Source organism: Dasypus novemcinctus, chromosome 15 (assembly GCF_030445035.2).
Source record: "Dasypus novemcinctus isolate mDasNov1 chromosome 15, mDasNov1.1.hap2, whole genome shotgun sequence".
Taxonomy (NCBI): Eukaryota; Metazoa; Chordata; class Mammalia; order Cingulata; family Dasypodidae; genus Dasypus; species Dasypus novemcinctus.
Genome location: NC_080687.1, coordinates 19,277,921 through 19,305,347, shown reverse-complemented (window position 1 = coordinate 19,305,347; position 27,427 = coordinate 19,277,921). Strand labels below are relative to the sequence as shown.

The 27,427-nt window shown below is 43.3% G+C and overlaps 1 protein-coding gene across 1 annotated transcript; it reads right to left on the bottom strand.

Annotated features, from left to right (window-relative positions):
- Nucleotides 1–3,123: 3,123 nt before the first annotated feature.
- On the bottom strand, nucleotides 3,124–17,334 carry ATP4B (ATPase H+/K+ transporting subunit beta). Its single transcript, XM_058276364.1, has 7 exons — nucleotides 17,223–17,334; nucleotides 11,225–11,353; nucleotides 7,845–7,958; nucleotides 7,424–7,623; nucleotides 5,775–5,831; nucleotides 4,522–4,623; nucleotides 3,124–3,851 (listed from the first exon to the last, which is right to left on the bottom strand). Exons 1-7 carry the CDS (start codon nucleotides 17,332–17,334, stop codon nucleotides 3,690–3,692), a joined length of 876 nt encoding a protein of 291 aa, XP_058132347.1. The 3' UTR covers nucleotides 3,124–3,689.
- Nucleotides 17,335–27,427: the final 10,093 nt, after the last annotated feature.

Genomic DNA, 27,427 nt, shown 5'->3' with positions numbered 1-27,427 from the left:
CCCCAGTCCACCCAGTGGGCCATGGCAGGACATACAATGTTCAGCATCTGTCCCTGCAGTACCACCCAGGACAACCCCAAGTCCTGAAAATGCCCCCACATCGTATCTTTTCTTCCTTCTCCCTACCCTCAGCAGCTACCATGGCCATTTTCTCCACATCAATGCTACAGTTTCTTCCATTACTAATCACAATAGTTCCATAGTAGAATATCAGTAGGTCCACTCTAATACATACTCTATTCCTCCATCCTGTGGACCCGGGGATGGTTATGCCCACTCTACCTCTATATTGAGGAGAAGGGGCTTAGATTCCACGTGGATGATAGATGCCATTCTGCTTGCAGCTGTAGGCACTCTTGGCTCCCTGGTGTGGTGGTTGACCTTCTTCACCTCCCTGTTAGCTGGCCAGGGTAAGTCCGATAAACCAGAGGGTAGGAGTTAGAAGTCTGCTGAGACTCAGGGCCTGGCTGTCACATGGACAATCCAGAGGTTCAGGTCTTCTGAGTATATACCAACCACAGGTCCAGTAAAAGTGACAGAAGAGGCATGTGTAGAAAGGTCACGTGTGAGTCCAACTCCATCACACTCAGGAACACAAACTCCAAAGTAGGGCCAACTGACATGGCACTGAACTCCAGAGCCATCTGCTTTGACCGTAGAACCTGTGGGTTTCTGTAGCCCTCAGGGGAACCAGTACCTAGGGTTGTATGGTTGTATCTACTGTGACTGTCTCTGAGACCCTGCTAAGGCATGTATAAGTGCTTCCCCTCTGATGACCTCTCAACTCTTTTTTGGAGACTCATAGCCATATATATATTTGGTTTTGAAATGTAGTTAAGGACTGTTGGGGGGACTGTACCCCACCACCCCCTCATACCCACTTCCAAACCTGAGCAACATGGTGGAGAAGTGTGGGAAATCTCAGGAGACCAGAGACTGCACAGTTAGGTTGACCGTTCTCCTGAGCCCCGTTACCTCCTATGTCGGTAGCTAAACCTCATGTCATCTGTCAGTCATTGTCCTTGCATATTAGAGCTACTGCAACACTTAACTATCTTAATGATGTTTTGTGAAACCAGTATGAGTATTCTGTAATGTATATTTTGAAAAGTTCTGTAAGGATTAAAACAGCTGATTAGTTGACTTCTGAAAATATGAAGGTTTTTGGCTATTTGGATCAGTATTGGCTTTGTCTTGTGTTAATACAGCCACAATAATCGTTGACACTTGTTGAGCATAGTGTGTGCCTTGCACAGTGCTCACTGCCTTTCTGGAGATGCATATGTTAGTTATTTCTTACATCACTCTTAAGAAGCAGGTACAAGTGAGGACAGAGACTTGGAGGTAAAATCAGCTGGTGAGAAGAGCGAAGACTTCAACTTGGGTCTCCTCCACCAAAACCTGTGCTTTTGACCACTATGTGACACCACCTCTCCAAGATGTTTGGATTGATTTCCGTCTAAGGCTCATTGTCAGGCTCTCCCACATTTTCCACATTACTTTTGGCGATTGTTGAAGAATTTCAGAGGGGGCTTTAGTGGTTTTGTGGGGCAGTGCTCTGAGGTTTGAGCAGGGAGGGGTGGGCAAGGGCAGGAACTAGCTGCATGGCACACTTGATTTTACTAAGAAAGATGTTGAGAAATAAAAAGCAATTACCATCTACTAGCACCCTAATTTCGTAAAACCTTTCCAGTAAAAGACCGTCAGTCAAACTGCCTGGGTTTAACTTTTCTGAGTCTCAGTTTCCTTATCTGTGAAATGGAAATCGCCTGGGATAGTGCAGATGAAAGGGGATAATCTGTGTGAGGCGCTTAGCACCAGATTAGCTGCTAGAGTCTTGCCTGCTTCCCTGCCCCTGCCCCCTTTTGACGCTGAGCCTCTCCTGGAGTTCTCACTTCTCCTCATGGCTCCGGCTCTCGTTTTGAGGCGACATGTCCAGCTCCATTCACTGTCATATTTCAAGTCCCACATTTCAGGCTGTTGAGAGATGCACCCATTCAAATGCCCCACTGTCACCTCAGTTTTCATAACTGACTATTTTTGTATGTGAGAACCACTGTATATTTTTTTCTGTATCTGAGTCAAAAACTGCCTTCTCTGCTCAGCTCCTCTCCTTTTCCCACCACCTCACGAGGAAGCCAACTTCCCCACCATCTCTCCCTGGCTGTGAGACCGCTGCCCTCGTCCAGTTCTGATCTCCTGTCTCCTGGTTTCCAGCCGTCACCTCACTGGACTCTTTTGCTCATTTCCTTTCATCTTGTACCCTACCTTCCGATGAACTTTAAAACATTGCTTTCATTCCATTTGCCAAAAAGTTAACCTTTCACTGAGTTTTCAAACGTAAAATAAAATTCAGAGTTTGTTTTTGGAGTCTGGCCCTAAACTACCTTCCCATCTGTTAAATCCTTACTACCCGAAGTGTTAAGTTCACCTGGAGCCTGCTAGAGATGCATAGTCTATGTACCCACTGGGGTCCAAGAACAAAATGGTAACTTTAATTTACACTTAATTATAGGGACTTTGAAACTTTTTGTGTGTTTTATAAAGTACAAAATACTGTTAGTATGACCGTGTATCTGTATAATATGTGCATCCACACTGATAGTATTGGCTCAAATTTGTTTTTTACTGATAGGGCCAAGCAATGGAAAAGGTTTGGCACAGGGCTTGCATAGTATAGTTGTTCAATAACAAAGTATAAGGTTTTTTTCTCTTTCCTCAGATATTTTGTTTTTAATCAGATTCCTCTTTTTTATAGGTTTTTGTGCTGGTGCTTGATGCGGTATAGATTTTCATGTCTATGAGTGGTATGTAGCTTTGTATATACTCCTGTTCTCAGTAACACTCAACTTGACTCTGGCGTGAGAGTTAGAAGAACATCCAAGCCTCACACAATTCGAGCAGGGAGGCCATTGTTAACTTGTCAATCATACTGATAATATCCTTGATATCTTACTTATATCCTGGAGCTGCACTTTGCTGAACTGTCAGTATAAGTAATATTAAGTGACAACCCCATGCAGTTTCTTTGGTTAATTTCTCTGATTTGTAATGGAAACTTTTCTTTAAAAGTTTTTCAAAAATAGGAGGTATTTAATTTTTAGTTAGTTTTTGCTCCATATCAGAAAAGACACGACTGTTTTGTGAAGAGTAAGAGTAACTTTTAATGTTTTAGTTTTACAATTTAGGAATTGTATTCTTAAAAGCAAGAATTCAAAGTGTACACTAAAATATCAGACATGTTTTATGTCCATGCGTGAGTGGTTTTTGTATTAATATGGGTAATGTTCACATTGAAGAATAGAAAAAATTTCAGTAGGAGAGGTGACTTCCATATGGAAAGAAATGGATCATTTTAGTGTCCTTATAATTGGAGAGTTGCTGCCTTAGGGTTACCATCTTAATCCGGCATTTTAATTGAAACTACAAATTTTATCGAATAAAAACAAAAGAATAAAGATTTAATAAGGAACAGTCAATGCTAACTGTAAATACTTGACACCTAGATGCCCTTGTGGAGTTACCAAGTGACTTCAGTATTGGTGTTTTTGAAGGTTTTAAAAATAATTGGGTAAGGACCCAGCAGGCAGATTAAGCTCAACTAAGAAGGTGATCTCTATAAATTAGCCTGCAGCTTATAACTTGTGGTCTTGAGTCTACTGAAATTCTACTGTACCTACTTATGCTATTTACTTCTGAATTTTAAGTTTGAACTCCACTTTTCCTTCATATGGGTCATGGAAATTGTCGAACGTCACGTATTCTGCAAGGATTTTGCACACGATGACAACTTCTGTGTTCTTGGGGATATTGAGAAATTTTGCTGCAACCAAAGGGTTGCTATAGTGGGGCTGAAATGGAAGTACAAAAAGATTAGATGTTTAAAAATCCCTTGACATTAAAGAAAAAATATTAAAAACAAGGAACATCGGTATTTAGTTAAGGTGGTAGTAGGAGCAGAACCTGGCAAAGAGGTCCTCATTTGTATATTCTATCTCTGAGTAAGATCTAGAATGATCACAGAACTTTCAGTTTGCCTGTCCCGTTTCATTTACATAGATCAACATTGGATCTAACATATGCCCTAGAATTCACTGGGGCAAAAATATTTCTCTGCTTAGAAACAGAACTGGCCTGGAGGAGACAAGACAATGACAGTTACAAATTAAACTTCTTATTGTCTTTGAAAATGAATTTAAAAATAAAACTAGGAAAAACATGAGATAATGGAGGAAATGCTATAAAATGGATATGCAGTTCTCTGAAAGGATTCAGAAGGCTCTCAGAAAGTACAAAAATAAAATTTTATATTTCTGTATTTCACAAGAGAAATGTTTTCAGGTAATTATAAGAATGTGGATTTGGGAAGCACCCGGAGCATTAAACGGTGCATACTGGCACTAGGTAATATCTTTGTTTTGTTCTTATAGATGAAAATGTTTACCACTTTGTTTTTGCCAAGCATTGTTAAATTTGTGCTGATTCTTTAGCTACTGTCAGGGGAAAGCAAAGCAAACGTACCTGAGCTTTCTTCCCATAGTAAGGGAAGTAGTGTAGACTGAACGTGCCATTGGGTGGGTAGTACTCGACCTCCAGGGCTTGCACGTCTTTGTGGTCCTCATCCTAAGGGAGGAGAAACCACTAATTCCATGACAACCTGGTGTGTGTGTGTGTACGATGTGGGTAATCAGCGCTTTGTCGTGCAGTAATAAACTAGCTTTAGTCTTTATCGTCAGGCCCGAGGTCCCCTCAGGAATGCAGTTTGTTAGCGTGCAAACACCAGGTAACTTACCAAAACTTGTATTCTTACTATTTTGGAGTTGTAGTATATTAATGTAGGTGTATAAAGCTGAGAATTTTTTTATTATCCACCCATGGGAATAAAAGTCAGTAAAGTGGGTTATGTGCACGTTTGCCAAAAGTGAGTTAAAAGGATGAATGGCTTTCTGGAAGTATAAATATGGTTTCATGAAATTTGTTTACTTTTTTAAAATCAGAATTAGCAAGTTGTCTGCTGTATAGCTTAAGCTTTAAGAAGAATAGATGAAGAATTCTCTGGTAAAGCCTGCTAAAGTCTCAAATTAGTCTATTGGAAAGGAAAAGGAAAAAACAAATGCTCAAACTCTTGCAATACCCACAGAGAAAAGGGAGGGTTTAAAAGGATGTGATATACCTACGTGACGTGCAAGTTATCAATAGCAACTGAAATTTTGGTTGAGAATATAATGTTTTAAAACAACATTGGAACATATTTAATGAAAACAAATTTGTTTTTTAAGTATCCTTAAAAAACTAGTTTTGAATTTAAAAAAACTAGAATTAACGTGAGATTAATGCCAATTCTCTTAGCAGTCCATGTACTATATACTACTTCAAATCTGTCAGTAATCTGAGTGTGTTTTTGCAAATAAGCAGATATAAAGTACAGCAGATGTAATAGAAGTACCTTCATCTTTTCAGATTGCCACCATCATTTTGAAATATGTTAGTCATATACTCTCGTGGACATGCTTTGACATAAAACAACAAAACCACAGTATTTCCCTCTTCCTGGGTTTTTAATCCCCTGTAATCAAACCATTTTAAATGATGGTTCATGTGATTTTTTTATAACCCATTTACTAGGCTGAAAATTAAAGTCGTTCTTCGAGAGCACCTTGGAGTCCCTCGCATAGATTTGACAGTGTAACTGTAACGCTGCCCTTTCCTGGGAGAAAGGGCTAAATCTCCAACTGCCGCGCACCAGGACTGGGTGGGAAAGGACGCGTACTCACCAGGAAGGCGCAGTCCAGCCTGGGAGCAGTGCCGTTGCTGGGGAGAAATCGGACGATCTGGAAGGGCAAGAGATTTGTGGTCACAGGCGCCTCGTGCCGCTGGGAAAGGCGCTCCCTTGGCCCTGACTGTGACCAGGAAGGAACGAGCCAGCCCGACTCCCAGTGGCTTCCCAGCTAGGGAATGGGAACCTCACCTTTGGAATTAATACCTCTTATTTCAAAACCAACTCAAGCGCCCCAGAGTAAGACTCTGCCCCAGGGCAAGGGCTGTGGTCACGACGGGCAGGTGGCAGACTGGAGAAGCCTGAGTCAGTGACACACGGTCCCAGCTTCTGCTCGTTTCCTTAGCTGGCTGCCTGGGTCCTCCGTCGTGCAGTAAAGTCCGGAACAGTCTCTGGGGTGTACTGGGCCAGCAAATGCCCTCCCTCTTCCTTCCCGTTCAGCTTAGTTTAACCTTACTAGCAACTCCTTATGCAAATATTTTCTCGCCCACCTGGCCAACTTGCTGTCTTCCAAGTGTGCCGCGTGCTTTTCCAAATCCTGCCCATTTGTACTGACAGCTGGCTCAGCTGAGTTCCCGCCTTTCTCAGAAATCTCCCCTGCATTTCTCCAGTCCCAGGCACCCCCTCCTGAGATGCTTTGGAATTCTTGTGTGCTCCATGGGTGTCACCCCCCACCCTTAGGCACACACGCCTGCCAGCCACAGCCCTGCCAGGTAGCGAGTCCTACCTACCCTACCTCCTGCTCAGCACGATGAAATTCTGGCTCAGAGCAAGGCTACTGGATGTCTGTCCCGGTGGATAAATGGGTGATTTCTTCAGGCTTTTTAAAACGGAAAGTAGTGCAGTGCAGCTGCTCAAGATCTCGCTGGCACCAGCCCCTTCCCCAGGTGCACCCCAGCGGTGCCCTCAGCCCCTCCCCTCCTGCAGGTCTCCGCTTCCCTGTCACCTCCCTCCCACCCCCAGCCTAGATTAGTGCCACTCTTGGGCCCTTCCCGTCATTTGCTCAGTGCTCAGTGTTTAACCCGTCCTCAGCCCTGGGACAAACCAGGTCTGGCTTGGACGCTGTAAAGCCCCAGCACCTCTGCGGCACATCTGACCCTCAAGTGCTTAGTAAATATCAACGCTCTGAGCACAGCGACTCCACGGCCCCAGGCGGGAAGCCCTGCGCTAGGTGACTCCCCAGCCCTGACGCCGTCACCCTGTGTCCCATGTCTGCCCCAGCTTCCATCTAGTTTCTGTGCCCACATGTTGTTTCCCTGGTTAGCCTGAAGGATGCACCTAACCTTCGAAAGCGCCGCGTTCTGCCCGACGATATCCAGGCGCCATCCAGTGCTGATGAAATATTTGCGTCGAGACGGATGGCTTTAAATTGTATTTAGGAGAAAATAAGCTCCTGAGCTAAATGAAATGAGTACCTGCATGTGCAGAGGTGGTTATGGGGTCAGGCAGCTCTAGGGTTCAAGCCCCAGCTCTGCCACTTGAAGGGCAAGTAGCACACAGGCGGGGCGTAAGCGGGCAGGGTAATGCTCACTCCCCACCTTGTGCTTTTGTGTGAGACAGTCAAGTCACAGGGCTCCGCTGAGCGACTACCTCAAAAAGGAAAGTTTTTCACTTGTGATCTCCCATCTCGGAATACACGATACTCACCCTGTTCATTTTAATAATAAAGCATGGTTTTCCTTCTTCAAATCCAAAGTTGGGATCCGGCACACCCGAGCAGTTTTGCAGCATGTCCGCTGTGAACTTGCAGGAGAACTTGGTGTGGTTAGGAGCCTGAAAACTTTCCTGGAAGAAGTATTTCTCAGAAGTGCAGTTTATGTTGGCCTCTTGGGCTGCTGGAGAATAAGCTGCCCAGATCACAAACACACATGAGTCAACGGACCTGCTGCACTGCTTGTGCCTCCTCGCCTGCTCTCATCTGCTACGCTCACCGGTTAGCAGGATTTTCATCTAGACCAACCTTGGTTGCATGGAAAGTGTCAAATTGGCCTCAAACCTCCAAGTGAAATTTTCTTTAGAAAATGAATAAGGGAAACTAGAAAACCTTTTCTTGGTATTTAAGCCTTACCTGTCAGGAACTCATGAAGAGTGTGTGTTAGGTCTGTCCAGGTTTTATTGTCAGAAACATTGTAGAAAATCTCCAGGCCTTTTTCCCCATAAACATCTGGCCTCAAGGTTACCCCTGGGAAGAGAGAGCATCACACTTTTTATTTAGCTTCTCCAAATGTTCCCTTCTGTCCATGAAGTTGGAGAGTGGAACACACAACTGTCTGTCCCAGCTTCACGTAGGCCTAGGCCAAAGTTTGGGATGGTTTGAGTGAAACTTCTGTGCATATCGTCAGCGGAAGCTGGGACGCAAGACTTGTCAAGCTCATCGGGATTTGAGGAAGGAAACCCCATGTGCAAGGCAACCTGCAAACCCGGCTTCCTCTCTTGGTTTATTTAGAGTTGACTTGAACTTGGCAGCAACTCGGTGAGACAAGGTCCTACCACAGCGAGGAGTGAAAGGCCCCTGAGGATTCGCTGGAGAGAGCTAGAGAGAGCCTGGGGCTCCTGCAGACCCTGGAGAAGCACAGTTCTCAGAAACCATCTCTCAGGGCTGCAGTGCACACGAGCACGGTGTGCTTGTCAACCCTGATTCAAGTCCACAGGAGACTGTTGGCCTTGACCTTGCATAGCCCTCAGTGCAACGGCAGGCTCAGGTTAGCCGTTCTTAGAATGTGCCTCACCATGAGCAACTTTGAGCTCCAAGACAAGACCTTCTCCCCGGCTTTGCCTGAGTCGGCATTCCCTCAGCCACAGTTGCCCTTTGGCTGGCTGCTCTTAAAGCTGATTAGTAATCCAGACTCTAAAATTGGGTTTCTAAATGAAATTGTATTTTTAATGCACATTTTAAAAATATCTTCCCTGGGTTTTAAGCACAAACTTAACATGTTAATTGTAAAGTGGAAAGGCAGAAACATAGGAAGTTAAAAGCAAAAATCATCTCTTTTTTCCCAATCTCAACAGTTTAGTGTGCATCCTTTGAAAAAGATATTGTTCTTAGGAATACAGAGACGGAGAAATGTGTATGTGTATCATGTGTATAATTTCTTTTTTACCTAAATGGGATCATGTATCATGTGTATAATTTCTTTTTTACCTAAATGGGATCATGCTATCCATATTGTATTTCCTTTTTTTGTTTTCCAGTACCAATTCTAAACATCTATGTCATTTCATATGAATTTATCTCATTCTTTGGTTGCTTAGTATTTGCTGTGTTAACAGCCCACAATTTATTGAACTAATCCCCTACTGATGAGAGTGACTTTTTACATTTTTAAACAAGGGTTTTGACTTTTCCACCATTTACTATGGTTTCTTAGCTCTGTCCTGAAATGTCTCCTCCGCTCTCAGTCTCCAGACCATCAGCCTGGCTTCAGCCATGTCCACTTAACCAGGAGTTCTGTCCACTGTATTTTTGAAAATATATTTTTAATTTAGTTTTAAAAGATACTGTCCACTCTATTTTTAATTTTGGCACTCATCGTTTCTTTTCTTTCATTGCTCCCTTTCCTAGCCTGTTCTTATTCTGTGCATACAGCACCTCCTCCACTTGCTCTGAGGGTACTGGTTAAAATGTTTAAGTTTGTGAGTGTTCTCTGCTTCCTCCAGAGTCAGTTCTATTTTTTCTTCTTGGTTCTTCTCTCCCTTGCTATCCCCTCACCCCCACGCCACACACCCCAGCAGTTATCTAGGGATCCTTAGCCAGGAGGTTATATTTGTGAACAAACCATTTGACTGATACGGTAGAGGTGGGGGGCATGAGGGTCTACTTGTTGTATAGGTCTCTTTCTCCAAAATTCTCTCACTTGGATAGAGAGAAGGTCTGTTGTGGGCTCCAGGTGGGTGGGGAGAGGCTGGGCACCACCATTGTCAAAATAAGGAGGACTGGGAAGTGGGTGTGGCTCAAGCGCCTGCCTACTACACGGGAGGCCCCTGGTTCGGTTCCTGGTGTCTCCTAAAGAGAACGAGCAAAACAGCGAACTGGCGCGGCAAGCTGACACAATGGGCTGGCACAGCGAGCTGATGCAACAAGATGACGCAAGGAGGAAAACAATGAAAAAAATAGAACAACAAAAGCAGGGAGAGGAGGTGACTCAAATAATTGAGCTCCCACCTACCACAAGGGAGGTTTGGGGTTCAGTTCCAGGGCCTCCTAAAAAAAGACACACACACCAAAGAGCCACAGCAAGAGCAAAAACAAGGAGGGAGTGGGGAGAAATAAATATTAAGAAAAATAAAAAGGACTTTCACCTGAGGGTAGAGCACTTTAGCATATTATATTTTTGCTCGGACTTCTCCCTTTTTGCGCTCTCTGCCTTTTGTTTCCTCTGCCCATCACCCCAGTTCTTTAGTTCCAGGCTGGAGGTCTCCAGTCCCTCCGGGCTCTCGGCTTCCCTTGTGGCCTGTTATCCTTGCCCTGAAAGCTGTTGTGCATCGTTGGAGAGGGGGTTCTTTGCAATGTCTTGCTGGCCCTGCAGAGCCCATGACTCCCTCTGCATCCCTGACTGAGCCTGGCCTCTTCTGGGCTCCCGTGGGAAGCTCAGCTTTGACCATGCGTGTTTTGGGCAGTGCTTTTCTCTGCCCTTGGTTTTCCTCTTTCCTGCCAGTGGTTTTCTGTCACTCTGATCCTATTTGCCGTTCTACAATTTTCTTAAACTGTCTGACTTGTTAGGGTATGGTCGTTACTAATTACTTGCTGTCATTTCAGTGCTAACTTAGGAGAGGAGAGTGTATGCTCAGTCGCATCTTGAACCTTTGGTTCAAGCCTTTAATTAGCCTTTGGCTCCTTTGTCATTGACAGGATAGAGCATGGTACCTAAAGGAAATGTCAATATTTTGATGTAAATGTAGTATAAGGAAAGTAATACACTTCCATGGAAGCGATACATTCTAAACCAAAGACGGTAAATGGAAAGCACAGGCTCTTTCTGGTCTTCTTCCAATCCTCCCTAACCTCCCACCTGCTCCCTGTTAACAGTTTCTTGTATATCCTTCCAGAAATTTTCTATGTATATATATATAAGCATACAAAGTAAATGAATATAAATCTTGGTTTTGTCTCTATAACAGAAAACTTCTGTTTTAATCATTAAAACTAAAGTCAAGGCTTCATAATTTGGGGTCATCTTCCTCCTTGAAAGAAACGGAGCCGCCATCCCTGCACTGGGGGTGCTTTTCAAAGCCAGCTGGGCAGCCGGCGGCCACCCCCCGGGGTGGGCTGCAACGTCACACAGAGGCCCCTTTTGCTGCCATTGGCCCCCCTGGCTTCTCAGGGCTTCATTCCCCGGGAAAGGATTTTATATTCTGAATGAGTTTATTCAGAACTGTCTCAGATTCTGGTCTCCAGGCTTATGCTGTCTCCCTTGATACCAGGCTGACCCGTCCAACTCTAGTACTTACCTGGTGATTTTAACTGATCTTGGTAGTCTGGCGTGTATGGGTCGATGGTCTGCATTAGCGTGTAAATGCACAGGGCGAAGAGGCCTGTCATCACCACGTAGAAGCCCACGTAGTAGAGGCTGATCCACACTGTGAAGAGAACCCAGTGTTAGAAGCAGCTGGCTGTGTGTGGTAGAATATAATAATCCTCTGTTTTAATCACTTGAAATTGTACCGTTCATTTGTATTTAGCACAATGTTGTGCAGCCATCACCAGTCTAGTTCCAGAGCATTTTCATCCCTCTAGAAGGAGACCCTTACCCATGAAGCAATCACTGTTGCCTTCTCCCCCAGCTCCTGCCCCCACTGATGTGCTTTCTGACTCAATGGATTTGCCTGTTCTGGACATTTAACATAGATGGAATCATATAATATGTCTGGCTTTCAGGTCTGGCTTCTTTCACTTGGGCCAGCATTTAAAATGTAACCTTAGGTACACTTGATCGTGCTGGTAACTCTATAATAACAACAGCCAGCACTAGTTGAGCGCTAAGTGTCAGGCATGCTATGTGCACCATCCCAATCGAATTAGCCCTCTGAGGTCGGATTATTGTTACCTCCATTTTACAGGAAATGAACAGGTCAGAGAGGTCACAGCAGGTAAGTGGCAGAGACAGTATTTAAACCCATTTCTGTGGGCACAGAGCCCTTTTTAATTAATTAATTTAATATACTTTTTAATTTTTAAAAAGATACTTAGATTACATAAATGTAACATACACTATATATGTGTGTATATATATATATAAATATATAAATATCTATGTGTATATATATATGCCCCGCTCCCTATCCCTCCCACATTTTCCCACATTAACAGCCTCCTTCCTTTGTTATACTTGATGAACACATTTTGGAGCATCACCACTAAGTATGAATTATAGTTTACATTGTAGTTTATACTCTCTCCTGCCCAATATTGTAAGTTATGGCAAGACATATAATGACCTGTATCTGTCATTGCAGTGTCATTCAGGACAATTCCCAAGTCCCTGAAATGTCCCCAGATTACACTTATTTTTCCTTCTTCCTCCCCTCGAACCTCCCGTGGGCACTGCCTCCACATCAGTGATGAAAGTCCTTCCATTGCTAGAATCACAGTAAGTCTATAGTAAAATACCATGTTCATTCTTCAATCCTGAGGATTCTGGGATGGTGATGCCCACTCCACCTCTAATTGAGAGGGGGGCAGAGCAAGGTGAGTGGCCCTAGCACATCTCAAGGATTCTATAGACACCAGTCAAATGTCATTTCTCATGGCAGTGGGCCAACTATGTCTTCTTTTCTAGGAAAGACATGTTAACAGTGATGTGCCAATTAAAAAATTTGGACATACTAGGGAGGTTCCTATCCAGCCTTGAGACACATGGTCAATCTGCTTCAAGTATTATAAAAGAAAGAGAGAAGAAGAGAAATGGGACACTTAAAAATGAATGGTCTTCCCAGCATCAATGTTTCTCCCTGGTCTGCTGAGTTTTCAGATATGTGTGAAGGCTCAACTTTGATTCTAAAGCATCCTACCTTTTTCTCCTTTAATAGTCAGGACCACAGGGAAATAACTTCCCTTTTTGTAGTATGTGATTCCTGGACATTGAGATAGCTGGGTGTTTATCTTTACTTATTAAAATTGACTTGTTGATCAAAGCAGATGTTTTTGAGAAACAAAATACCAAGACGGGGATGCCCTGTGCTTGTTATGCCTTTGGTCTTTCTGGAAAAGTCTATAATAAAGCGGGCTCATTCTTTCCTTTCTTCATGATGTGGTTGTAGATTCTTTTTAGTGACTCATTCTCCAATGATCCCAGACATAATTAAAGGACAAGAGCCAAATCAGTAAGAAAATTAGCGAAGAGGGGGCAGTGTGGCTTGAGGCAATGACCAATGAGCTGAAAAGCCACGCCAAATGGAGATTGTGTAGTTCCTGTCGGGCTTCCCTGGCTAACTTGGTGATCTTAGCCTGTTTCTCCTCTGTGAAGTCAGTGCCAAAAACCCATCTGTCTCAAAAGTGTTAATTTGTCAAGGTCACTCATCACGAAGTCATCGACTCTAAAGCATCCTGCCATAAAAATGTGGAGTGGCAACATTTCACATCCTCCACCTGCCATTCTCCCCATGATCTGGGAACCTGTGTTGCGGATGTTTGGGTTATGTTGCCATGTCCAGACACATGCTTATTTATAAGCTAGAAAAGTATGTTCATGTATGAGCTCCCTTCAGCTTTGTGTTCCCAAACTTGCTGCCACTAGGGACCAGCAATTAGAGAAATTCTGTTCTCACAAACTTGACTGACATGGCACATTCGCACCACAGGGCCTTTGCACTGGATTCTCCTCCCCAGATCACTAAGTTCACTCCCTCGCCTCCTTCAGGTCTCTGCTCCAAGGTCCCCTTCTCGGCCAGCCTTTCAGGTGATTTCTTTCTTTCATACTACCAGCTTTAGTTTTCTCCATAGCACTTTTCACCATCTAGCATCCTTTTTATTTAATCTCTGTCCCTGCAACAGCGTGCAGGCTCTGCGAAGGCAGGAATTTTTGTGTTTTGCTCCCTGTTTATCTCTAAAACAGTGCGCATAGTAGGTACTTAGTAATTATTGAAGGAAAAACAGCATACGTGTTATCCATTCGTGATAATGCAGGGCTGGTGCGTAGCAACTTTTCCCGAGGTTGTGATAATAGTGATAACTGATCTTTATCCTTTCTCCTGTGCCAGCCTAGTCACATTGAGTCCTCACAACCCAGTGAGTAAGCTCATCACCCCCATATTACAGCAGAAGAAACTGAGGTTTAAAAGGCTGGGGTTAAAACTTGCCCAAAGAGAGGAGCTACGATTTCAACCCAGGCAGCGTGTCCCACGGTTGCCTGTTCACAACCCTTTTCAAGGAACCATGTTGCCTGCTGGTTTCCACATGGTGACACCCACCTGCTACGCTGGACATGCTTTAGTTAGCACGTAAAGAGAAGGTGTGAGAAGAATTGAGATTTAGTATGGGTGTGGCAGCAGTTACTCGGAGACTGGCTTCTGAAGCAGACGGCCTGGGCTTCCGGCCTGGGCTTGACTACTTGTGAGAACTTAGGCAATGACTTAATGCCCTTGCACCTCAGCTTCCCCATCTGAGAAGTGGGAATAATAATAGTTCTAACTCACGGCTTATTCGGAGCAAATGAGCCTATGTGCTGGTGCATACTAGGCACGTGTGTATTAGCTCCAGACGGCAAGAAACCGGGCCCAAAACAATAAAGACCCTAACAATAATTAGTGTGGTGTTCAGAGCACCACCACGTTCCATTCTGATGGCTTTATTTTGTTTTTTTTAAAAATCTCCCTTTGCCCCCTTTTTAAGACGAGTAACTTGTCCTTTTATCATTTTATTTGAATTGTGTTTTCATTGGCTCCTGAGAACCTCCTCTCACCCCCAGACACTGAGGCCACGAGGGGTGATGAAAAATTTCCAGCTTGCTCTGAAGACAGACCTGCCTGTGTGGCGCTGGGGCCCGGGCGGGCCATTCTTGGGGTCTCGGGAGGTCGTGGCCGCAGTTGCTCAGCTAGAACCGCTCACCAGCTGGGCTCCTGAGGGAAGGGCAGGGGCCCGAGGGCCCCCCCATCCCCCGTTCTCCACTCGATACCCTTCTCCACTGCCCCCTCACCAAACTCCCCCCACCCAGCACGAGAATCTGCTTGTCCTCCGGATTTCCCCAGGCTCTGCTGTCCCAGTGTCTTCGCACAGGCGGCTTTCTCAGCCCAGGAATGCCCACTTGTGCCCGGTCCCCTTTCTCCAGCAAGTTTTCTCGGTCATATCACCACTGCTGTCTCACAGGTGGTCTCTCCTATCTTTAGCACTTTTCATTTCTCTTCGAGTATTATTGTATCTTAGCTTGCTTTAGTTATTTAGCTACATGCTTTATAGCCATTACTCGATGACACAGCCTTCAGGAATGGACCCCGTAAGCCCTACTGTATCTCCTTAGCACAAGCATGTTATGCTTTGCATGTAATAGTAAGCCGTCCCTTTGTTGGCATCAGTTGAACAGCCCCAAAAGGCATTCTTCAAAGGGCAGCAAACTCTGCAATCAGCGCAGCTTGGCCAAGATCTGGCCTCGCTCACATAAAGCTGCCCCTTTGCCTCCTTTCTCCCTCACCCCAGGTGGATGGGAATGGAGACCAGGAGCGGCTCTGCCCCAGCTCTAACGTGCACTGATCCCCTGGGCTCTGCAGATTCCAGCCCAGAAGGGCTGAGGTGGGGCCTGAGATTCTACCTGTCACCAGGTGCGCAGGTGCTGCAGGTGCTGGGGCCACAGCGACATGGGGCCAGGGGGACAGGCTGGGCAGGCCCGGAATCATCTTTCTTTTCAAAAGGGGAAACATCTTCCCAGCTCAGGGCAGCTGAAATTTCATGCTCCCTGATTTTTCAGACTGGAGGCCAAGATGGCTGGCCTGGGGGATTTTGTCTTAGGAACACTACTCTAAAACTAATGGTGAGAGCCTCAAATCCTATTGCTAGTCTGGGGATGGAGGTGTACGAAGGATTTACCTTTTTGTGGGTGCAAAATGGGGTTGAAGCAGAGAGGCAGGGGTGCTTTCTCTCTGTGAAGACTCGCCTTGGAGGAGTATTTCTTGACATGGGTTGGGGCAGCAGCAGTGTAAGCCCCGAGCCTCCTGCCCATGTGCAGTAGCATATTAAAAGCCCTGCTGGAGACAGTGGCCACGGGAGGTGCTGAGGCCAGGGAGAGGGAAGAAGTGGTGTGATATGGGGGCATTTTTGGGACTAGGAGTTGTCCTAAATGATATTGCAGGGACAGATGCTGGACATTATAAATCCTGCCATAACCCACTGAATGGACTGGGAAAGAGTGTAAACTACAATGTAAACTATTATCCATGTGGTACAGCAGTGCTCCAAGATGTGTTCACCGAATGCAATGAATGTGCCACTGTGATGAGGAAGATTGTTGATGTGGGAGGAGTGGGGGGTGGGGGTGGGGTATATGGGAACCTCTTATCTTTTTTAATGTACCATTTTTTGTGATCTATGTATCTTCAAAAAAAAAAAAAAGAAAAAAAGAAAAAGCCCTGTCTGTGGATGGGTTCCCGATTGCTGCCCGTTCTCACAGACTCCCATCAGACAGGTGTTTGCCTCTGCTTTCAACCACAGAAAGAAGGGGCCCGGGTGACGTCGCAGCCCTTTGTGCAATGACGAAGGAGCTGGCCAGTGCCAGCCTGACACCCGGGCCGTGCCTTGTTAGCCTCGTCAGCCTGGTCAGTTGTCTGCGGAGCACCAGCTCCGGGAGGTAATTAAGAGGCGCATCCTTGGAAGAAGGGGTCCCATACCCAAGGAAGCCTGGGAAATTTGCAGTGTCTTCCAGGGCTCAGTGTGTGGTTAGGGCTCAGAAAGGTCTAGCAATCCAGCAACTTGTTTAACTTAACCGAACAAATCCCTGTATCCCAAACTTATTTGACCAAAGAACATCATCTCCCCTTATAAATTTCTTTAAAAATTTTTTAGGAACATAGCTTTAAAAAAGGCAGAAAATCAGGGGGCAGAAATCAGTCCTCAGAAGTGCCCCACCTTGCAGGACTCATAGAATCAGAGAATATTCTATCTGAAATGGACATTTGGGACCATCTGACTAAACCCTGTGTTTTTTCCATTGAGGAAGTACAGTTTGGGAGAGAATGTCTTTCCTGAAGTCATACTTCAAGAAAGGGTGGCAGGGCTGTGGTCTTGCCGTGCCCTGGGCATTCCCAGGCTCCAGACTGCCTGGTGAATAGTCCTCTCCCTCCTGCTCTCCTTTGGTATGGAGCCGTCACGGGAATCATTCTCACCCTTTCCTTCTAACCGTCACATCCCCCATCCCCCCAACTCCCACCCCTACCTCCACCCCGACCTAGAGCTCGCTGAGTTGACAGTTTAACCACATGGTGCCATTGCCCTCACACCACCACCCCAGCCCTGAGCACGTACCCCACCTAGACAGAGTCCGTCCCAGCATCTGCCCTGTGTCCGGGTTCCAGCAGTAGTGCTGGAATTCTTCCATCCTCTGGCTGCAGGTCTTCTTTTCTTGTAAAGCTGCCATTATCCCTAATTTTGGAAGCCTTTCCTCTCCTGGAGAACGGGAGAGTCTACCTGGTCCTCAGATTGAGAAGAGAAAATCCCTTCGTTTGGTTTTTATAGTCTCCTTCTTTAGAGGTCAAAGGAATTGTGGGTAATCAGTGTCAAAGGAAAGTGCCTAGAAGGTGTTATCTATCACCCAGACCTCAGCTATCACCCTTTCCAATCATGGGTGATTGTGTGTGGCTTCCAGCAACCACTAGAAGGTTCTTTTGCTATCAGGCGCCCTTCCCCTTGCTTTCCTAGGGCAGATCTGGGCCTGCAGCTGCCTTGGCTTTTGAGATGCCCTTGCCTGGTAACTTGGTTCTCATAATGACTTAACAAGAAATACTTTCTTTGACTGAAATGTATAGCCTCTGGCTAAGTTTTGCCCCATTCTCTCAACTTGTTTCAGGAGGTAAAATACAATAGCCCAGGTCAGAGCTAGAACAGACCTGAATTTGAATCCTTGCTCCACCATTTACGAGGTTTGTGACTGAGCTAGCTTCTAAACCAGAGACTAGTAGCCTTCACCTCAGTCATCCAAAATATCTACCACAGAGTTGCTGAGAGGATTAAATGAGATGAGGTTTATAATTACTGGCACTCCATCACTATTTTCGTTCACTGGGAGGAATAATTTCTAACAAGAGGTGGGGCAGAAACCCAGCTAAAACCCAAATCAAGGTGTGAAGACAGGTGCAGGCTGAAGTCGATATTTAAACTTTGTACGAATGAGAACCAGCAGATGTCATTCTAAGAGGAGAACGTGGAGAGGGTCCCCAGAGGGTGTTTCTTCACCTCCCATCTCTCCCGAGGTTCATTTTCACTGATGATAAGATTCATTGTTGGGGGGAGGGGGGGAATAGGGGCATCTTTAGGACTTTATTCTTCCTATGCAGAAATTTACAGCCATGAAACCTAGAAGTGCTTCTCAAAATTTAATTGCACACACAGCACTTGGGGATCTTAAAATACAGATTTTGATTCAGCAGGACTGGGTGGAGCCGAGACTCTGTTTCTGACAATTTCTGAAACTAATTGTTGGAGGATATTCCAGGGGGGTCTAGTTCAGGGTTTCTCTGCCATGGCAGCGCATTGGAGTCACCTGGGAGCTTTACAGACGATGACGCCTGGCACCGCCCCGTGTTCTGATTTAGTCCAATGCAGTCTGATCTGGACATCGGGACGTTGCAACGCTCCTCCAGTTAATTTTAATATGCAGCCAAGTTTAAGAACTGCAGGTATAGAAATTTTGTTTTGCCTTAGTGCCTTTTTTTTATTTTTAACCAATATCCAAATCAAAACCCAGTTTAAAAAATGATTTCATTCATTATCAGATCTAGACTTTTCCTCTGAGGGATCCATTTGGCCAAATTCTGAAGGTTTCTTTGGGAAGAAGATAATATTGAAAAATCCTCTAGTCATTATTCTGCTTTATTTTCTTTAGGATTTAGAGTTTGTCAGTAAAATGAGCATCTTAACATTCAAATAGAATGGCATCATTTTAGTTTGGGCTCTCATAATTTTTTACTGGACCAGTCCTACCCATTTTTCCTTACCAGTTGTCCCATTTACAAGCCACAGAATGTGGAAGTAGGATATAGCCTAATTGTTCACAGCCTGTGGGACTGGGACCACAGAATGCAAGCAGTGAGAGGTATATTTGTTTATATATCTTCATATATATACCACAGTGTGCCAAATAAATGCCTTACTCTGTTTCTTGAAGTATGGAGATGCTCTGAAAATGAACAAAATAGGAATTCTCTCTGAAAGTCTTTGAACTTAGACTTCCCAAGCTAACCTCTGAATTCACAGGTGAATGCATTGTATGTGCTGAGCTGGACACATGTTATCGAAATGACCTTTTTACTGGCAGGTAAAAGGTAGGAAGGAGAGATAGGGAGAGTGACATTGTTAGAGGACATTTTTCCCCCAAAGAAGGCTCAGAAAAAGTAAGATCAGATGAGTCATGAAAACTGAGCTCTAGACAGTGTAGGGAGCCTGGCTGCCTGCACCCGCGTGGTGGTAACAGGGCAGCTGCTCTCCATTAGGAGGCCTGGAGGGTTGGGCTTTCACCATCACCCAGGAACAAGGCACCCTTGCCGTGGTGTCAGTGGAGAGCAGGTGGGGAGCCAGAACTCCCACCCCTCCAGCAGTGACTTGACGAGAAGCTCCCCACCTTGGGTGTCAAGGGAGGTCAAGTATGGAACCTGGGCTTCTGCCTCCATCTCATAGCAACGAGGGCGTATACGTCCTATACCCCTGCCAGAGTGGTGTCAAGGAAGGTTTAAATAAGATCCAGAGTCTCATAGCATGATACGAAAATGTACAGGTTTCAATTTTTAAAATCACTAAAAAATAAAAGAAAATTAATCACTCAGGAACCAGGGAGATGTCAAACTGAATGAAAAAAAAAGACAATAGGTGCTAACACAGAGAAGGACAGGAATTTAAAATTATCTGACAAAGATTTTAAGGCAACCATGGTAAAAATGATCCAACAAACAATTATGAACATGCTTGAAAACAATGAAAAAAATAGAAAGCCTCAGCAAAGAAATAGAAAGTCTCAGCAGAGAAATTGGAGATAGGAAGAAGAAAATGGACATTTAAAATTGAAAATATAATAACCGAAATTATCAGTGAAAGGACACAACAGCAGAATGGAGGGAACAGAGGAAATAATTACTAAATAGGGAGATTAGGGCAATAGAAATGACCCCATCTTAATACCAGAGAGAAAAAAGACTTTAAAAAAAGCAGAGCTTCTGGTACCTGTGACACTGTAACGAAAGATTCAGCATTCCTATAGTCAGAATCTCTGGAGGAGAGAAGAGGGCAGGACTGAGAAGTATTCAAAGAAATAATGTCTGGAAACTTCCCAAATTTGGAAAGAGACATAAAAAACTACCAATTCAAGCTGAGTGAACTCTAAACAGGATAAACAAACAAAATCCACCCCATGATGGATTAACATTAATGACAAGGGGAAAATCTTAAAAGCAGACAGAGAAAAATGACACTTTACCTCCAGGGAAACACAATTTGAATGTCAGTGGTTTTTTGACCAGAAATCATGAACTCCAGAAGAAAGGAGCATAGTATTTTTCAAGTGCTGAAAGAACATAACTGTCAACCCAGAATCTTATAGCCAGTGAACATATCCTTCATGAATGAAGGATAAATCAAGACTTTCTTAGATGAAGGAAAATGAAAATTCTCATTTAATGTTAGCAGACCTGCCTAAAAGAATGGCTAATGGAAGTTCTCTAAACAGAAAGGAAATGGTCAGAGAAGGAACCTTGGAACATCTGGAAAAAAGAAAGACCATGATAAGTATGGGTAAATACAATAGGTGTTCCTTTTCTTCTTGAGTTTTCTAAATTATGCTTGATGATTGAAGCAAAAATTATAACACAGCCTGATTTGGTTCTAAACTTATGGATAGGAAGTAATTAAGACAATTATATTAAAAAACATGGGAAAATGAAAGGAGGTAAGATTTCTATACTTTCCTCGAACTGATGAAATGACAGCACTAATAGACTAGTATGGTGTGTATTTATAATAGACTACCTAGAACAACCACTAAAAAACTTTACAAAGAGATACACTCAAAACTACTATAGATAAATCAAAATGGAATTCTAAAAAATATTTACATAACCCACAGGAAAACAGGGAAAAGAAAACAGAAATGAAAAATAGAACCAACAAAAAAACAAGTAAAATTGCAGACTTAAGCCCTAACATAATAGTAATTAAGTGTAAATGGCCTAAAGACATTAATTGACAGGTTGCCAAAGTGGATTAAAAAATATGACCCAACTATATGCTGTCTACAAGAAACTCACTTCGTTTTTTTTTTTAAGATTTATTTATTTATTTCTCTCCCCTTCGCCCTCCACCCCAGTTGTCTGTTCTCTGTGTCCATTTGCTGCATGTTCGTCTTTGTCCGCTTCTGTTGTTGTCAGCGGCAGGGTAATCTGTGTTTCTTTTTGTTGCGTCATCTTGTTGTGTCAGCTCTCCGTGTGTGCGGCGCCATTCCTGGGCAGGCTGCACTGTCTTTCGCGCTGAGCGGCTCTCCCTACAGAGCGCACTCCTTGTGCGTGGGGCTCCCCTATGCGGGGGACACCCCTGCGTGGCAGGGCACTCCTTGCGTGCATCAGCACTGAGCATGGGCCAGCTCCACATGGGTCAAGGAGGCCCGGGGTTTGAACCGCGGACCTCCCATGTGGTAGATGGACGCCCTAACCACTGGGTCAAGTCCGACTCCAAGAAACTCACTTCAAATGTAACAATATAGGCAGGTTGAATGAAAAAAGATGAAAAAAAAAAGATATATCTGGCATGTAAACACTAATGAAATTAAGTAGGAATGGCCATACTAATACCAGAATAAGTAGACTTCAGTGCAGAGAAAATTACCAATACAAAGAAGGACATTATATAATGATAAAAGAGTCAACCCATAAGAAGACATACAATTCTAAACAACAGAGCCGCAAAATATGTGAAGTAAAAACTGATTGACCTGAAAAGAGAAATAGCCAAGCCCACAATTATAGTCAGAGATTTCAAGATCCCTCTCTCAGCAATTAATAGAACAACTAAATAGAAAATCAGCTGGTATATAGAAAAATTCAACAACACAATCAACAGGATCTAACTGACATTAATTTTTTTTTTTTTTTTTTTTTAAAGATTTATTTATTTATTTAATTTCCCCCCCTCCCCTGGTTGTCTGTTCTTGGTGTCTATTTGTTGCGTCTTGTTTCTTTGTCTGCTTTTGTTTCTTTGTCTGCTTCTGTTGTCGTCAGCAGCACGGGAAGTGTGGGCGGCGCCATTCCTGGGCAGGCTGCTCTTTCTTTTCACGCTGGGCGGCTTTCCTCACGGGCGCACTCCTTGCGCGTGGGGCTCCCCCACGCGGGGGACACCCTTGCGTGGCACGGCACTCCTTGCGCGCATCAGCGCTGCGCATGGCCAGCTCCACATGGGTCAAGGAGGCCCGGGGTTTGAACCACGGACCTCCCATATGGTAGACGGACGCCCTAACCACTGGGCCAAAGTCCGTTTCCCTAACTGACATTAATTGAACACTCTACTCCACAGCAGCAGAACACATATTCATTTCAAGTGCCTACGGAACATATACCAAGACAGAGAAAATCTTGGGCCATAAAAGAAACCTCAACAAATTTAAAAGGAAGGAAATCATGCAGAGTGTTTCTCCAGCCACAAAGGAACAAACCTAGAAATGAATAGCAAAAAGACAACAGGAAAATTTCCAAATGCTTGGAAACTAACAACACACTTCTAAATAATTCAGGGTTAAATAGAAAATCTCAAAGAAAGAAAAATACATGGAACTGAATGAAAGTGAAAATAGAACATACCAAGCTTGGGGGGCACAGCTGCCGCAGTACTAAGAAGAGAATTTATAGCACTAAAAACATACATTAGAAGAGATGAAAAGTCTCAAATCAATAATCAAAGCCCTTAACTTGAGATCCTAGAAAAAGATGAGTAAAACAAACCCAAAGAAAGTAGAAGGAAGGAAATAATAAAGATTAGAGTAAAAATCAGTTAAAGTTAAATTGAGAATACAAAAACTACAGAGGAAATCAATGAAACAAAATGTGAGAAAATATTAAACTCCCATCCTGGGGAGTTCTTTTATGTCCTCAAATACAGGGACAAGAGTATCTCGAGAACATAGTGCCTAATAAAGGAAAACAGACCAATATGTCAAGTCCTCAATATTATTCCAAGTAACTATGAATCCTATTCTTCAAAAAATGAAATTTAGTAGTTGCCATAGGTCCTGAGTGGAGGGGTAGGGAAGAATAGAATAGATTGAACATTGGACATTTTTAGGCATTGGAATTGTTCTGCATGATCTTGCAATAACAGATACAGGCCATTTTAAATTGTATCAAAATTTCTAGAAGTGTATGGTCCAAAATGTAAATCATTGACCATGGTTAGTAGGAATGCTTCAGTATTTGTACATCAATTGTAAAAAATGTACCATCTGCATGTAAAATGTTAGTAATAAGGGAGAGGGGAAAAGGGGGTGGGCATTGGATATATAGGAATCTCCTATATTCTGTATGTGACTTTTCTGTAACCTAAAGAATATAAAATGAAGATAAAATGAAAAAATAAGACACTGAGGGAATATACAGAGTAAAATGTCACTGTCCATAGAAGACGACAGATCTTACAGTGATGAAAGACAATGTCTAAACAATTTTTTAATTTAAAACTAAATTTTTTTTTTTATTTTATAGGTTATTTTTAAAGTTATCATTATTTCACTTTCCTATTATTTTTATTTGGTTGTTTTCTTGGATTCATCTTCAGAAAGGTTTTGGATCATGAAAAGGTCACAACTGTGGCAGGGAACGATCATTGGTGTGGGGTTTTGGTGATGAGGGATGCATGAGAGGGGGCTCATCTGGGGCATGCCTCTAAGGCATATGAATGTGTTCAAGTGTTCATGGGGCATTGTCATGGTTGGTGGAGATACACAAGATAACTGAAAGAATATCAAATTCCCATCCTGGGGTGCTCTGCTATAATTGCTAATGGGACAGCAAAAATCCCCTAAGTGCAGGGACAGTGTCTAGTGAAGAAGGACAGACCATTGTGATGGGCCCTTGATATTGATGATTGTACTTATTGAACCTCTTTTTTGAAATTGAAACTTAGCCTAGTATTATATGTTTCTTAAGAGTTACCTCCTGAGGGCCTCCTTGTTGCTCAAATATGGACTCTCTCTAAGCCAAACTCAGCATATAAATGCACTACTTTCCCACTGACATAGGACATGACTCCTTGGGATGAGCCTCACTGGCACCAAGGGATTATGACCAAGAGCCAATTAGCAATGCACCTGGAAAAAGACCTTGACCAAAAGAGGGAAAGGGTAAGTACAAATGAATTTTTATGGTTAAGAGATTTCAAAAGGGACCAGAGGTGGTCCAAGTGATTAGGCATCTCCCTCTCACATTGAAGGTCCTGGGTTTGGGTACCAGTGCCTCCTAAAAAGACGACCAGCACACAACAGACAGGCACAGCCAATGTAAACAATGAAGGGTGGGGAGAAATAAATCCTTGGGGGGAAAAAAAGGAAAGCAGATGTGACTCAAGCGATTGGGCTCCCTCCTATCACGTGGAAGGTCCATGATTAGGTTCCTGGTGCCTCCTAAAGAAGACAGCAAGTTGGCGCAATGGGCAAGTGTGACAAGCTGACACAAGAAGATGGTGCAATAAGAGATACAAGAACACATAATGAGAGACACAATAAAGCAGGGAGCAGAAGTTCCTGGTTCCTCTTAAAGAGGATGAGCAGGATGGCAAATTGGCATGACAGGCAGGCACAGCAAGCTGATGCAACAAGATGACACAGCAAGAGACACATGAGGAAAAACATAATGAAAGATACAACAAAGGAGGGGATGGAGATGGCTCAAGCAATTAGTCATCTCCCTGCCACACTGGAGGTCCCAGGTTTGGTTCCTAGTGCCTCCTAAAGAAATAAAGATGAGCAGACACAGCAAGTGCAAACAATGAGGGGGTGGGGAGAGATAAATAAATAAAAAAGATTTCAAAGTGAGTCAGGAGGTCATTCCAGAGGTTACACTTATCCATGTCTCAGCAGGATCTCATTGACTGCCACAGTAAATATTGCCTCAGATAGCAGGGCTCCTGAGGGCTCTAGAGATATCCAGACACTATAGGCAGGGCAGACAGCTCAGGAGTTTGGTGCCCTGCCAGTAGGCCTTACTTTGGAATTTATGGTCCCAGTGTGACAGAGTTGGACTCATTTGTGGTTTCCCTACACATGGTTCTTCTGCCCCTTCTCTTTGAACCTATAGTTAGTACTATACTTGATAGGTGTATGTTCAAGTGATTTAAATCTTTGGTCCCTCCGTGTGCCAGTTGGGCCCTGAATCTCAGCAGAATTGCAACACCTACTCTCCAGTTTATTGAACTCACTCAGGACAACTGACAAGGAGATGATGATGGACAATGTCCAACCCCATAGAACAGAGAGAGTCTGCACTGCAAGCAAGATAGTCCCATCCATCTGCCCCATGGGATCTAAGCCCCCTTTCAATTAGAGGCAGAGTAGGTATCACCATCCCCAAAACCTCAAGAATGGGGAATGAACAATGGACTAAAGTAGACTCACTGTTATTCTGCTATAGACTTACTGTTATTCTAACAGTGGAAGAACTTTTACCATTGATGTGGAGGCAGTGGCCCCTGGAAGTTCTGAGGGGAGAGAGAAGGAAAAATAGGTGTGATATGGGGGCATTTTCAGGACACTGAAATTGTCGTATATGACATTGCAATGATGGATACAGGCCATTATATATTTTGTCATTACTTACAAAATCATGCAGGACAGAGTGTAAACTATAATGTAAACTATAATCCATGGTTAATAGCAATGCTTCAATATGTGTTCATCAGTTGTAACAAATGTACCACACTAAAAAAAAAGGTGAGTTCTTTGAAAGGATCAGTAAAATTGACAGACTGCCAGTAAAACCCACTCTGGGACAAAGGAAAAAAAAGAAGACATAAATTACCAATATCAGGAATGAAATAAGAGATATCACTACAGATCCTGGAGATATAAAAAAGATAATCAGAAATAATACGAACAATTCTATATGCATATTTGACAACTTAACTAAATGGGCTGGTCCTGGGTTCATCCCCCTTGGTGCCTACTAAAAACAAAAGCAAACAAGAAGCAAACAAATGAAACAACAAACATAGGGGAGCCAGTGTGGCCCAGTGGTTGAGCCCTGGCTTCTCACATACGAGGTCCCAGATTCAATCCCTGGCCCCAATACCTAAAAAAAACAGACAGACAGAAAGCCTAAATGGGCCACTTCCTCAAACTTCCACAGACTATCACAACTCACCCAATTTGAAATAAATAATTTGAATAGCTCTATAACTATTAAGGAATTTGAATTCATAATTTTAAAACTCCCAAAGACAAATCCAGGCCCAGATGGTTTCACTGGAGAATTCTACCAAATTTATTTAATGAAATGTTAACACCAATTCTGCATAATCTCTTCTGGAAATGAGAAGAAGGAACACTTGCCAATTCATTTTGTGAAACTAGTATTATCCTGGTTTCAAACCAGACAAAGATAGTACAAAGAAAAAACAACTAAACAATATCCCTTATGCATATGGACTTTAAAATCCTTAATAAAATATTGGCAAATCACAGTCAACAATGTATTAAAAGGATTATACACATGATAAAGTGGGACTTATTCCATGGATGCAAGACTTGCTCAACAGTTGAAAATCAGGCAGTGTACTCTACCATATTAACAGGCTAAAGAAGAAAAATCACATGATCATATCAATAGATGCAGAGGAAGTACTTGACTAAATTCAGTACCCCATTCATGATACAGATGCTCAGAAAATCAAGAATAGAGGGCGATCTTCCTTGGCTTGATTAACATTATACTTGGTGAAAGCCCAAATGCTTTCCGCCTCAGATTAGGAAAAAAGCAATGATGTCTGCTCTCCCCACTCTTACTCAAGAGTGGCTAGTGCTATAAGTTCTACCCAGTTCAATAAGCAAGAAAAGGAAGTAAAAGGAATGAAGTTCAGAAAGGAAGAAATGAAACTGTCCATATTTGCAGATGAGATGATTGTGTATTAGAAAATCCCAAGGAATCTACGAAAAAAAAACCCAAAAACCTCCTACAACTAAGCATATTCAGTATCACAGGGTAAAAGATAAACATCAAAAAATCAATTGTATTTCTGTATACTAGGAATGATGTACATACTAGTGGACAATGAAATTAAAAATACAGTACTACTTAAAATAGCTCAAAAAACCCCAAAATACTTAGGTATTATTCTAACAAAACATGTACGGGACTTGTATGCTGAAAACTGCACAATGCTAATAAAAGAAATGGAGACACATAATGTGTTCTTTTTGGGGGGGCATAAACAAAGCGAATTTATTGCATCACAGTTCTTTTGTTTTTGTTTTGTTGTTGTTGCTTTTTCAT

Bases quoted from the DNA above. Each gene is read 5' to 3' on its own strand.
- ATP4B (XM_058276364.1), bottom strand. From the start codon at position 17,334: ATGGCAGCTTTACAAGAAAAGAAGACCTGCAGCCAGAGGATGGAAGAA. The intron at 7,624-7,844 runs GTAAGGCTTAAA...TGATCTGGGCAG, and splicing joins TCTTCATGAGTTCCTGACAG to CTTATTCTCCAGCAGCCCAA. The intron at 5,832-7,423 runs GTGAGTATCGTG...TTGCCCTTCCAG, and splicing joins TTATTATTAAAATGAACAGG to ATCGTCCGATTTCTCCCCAG.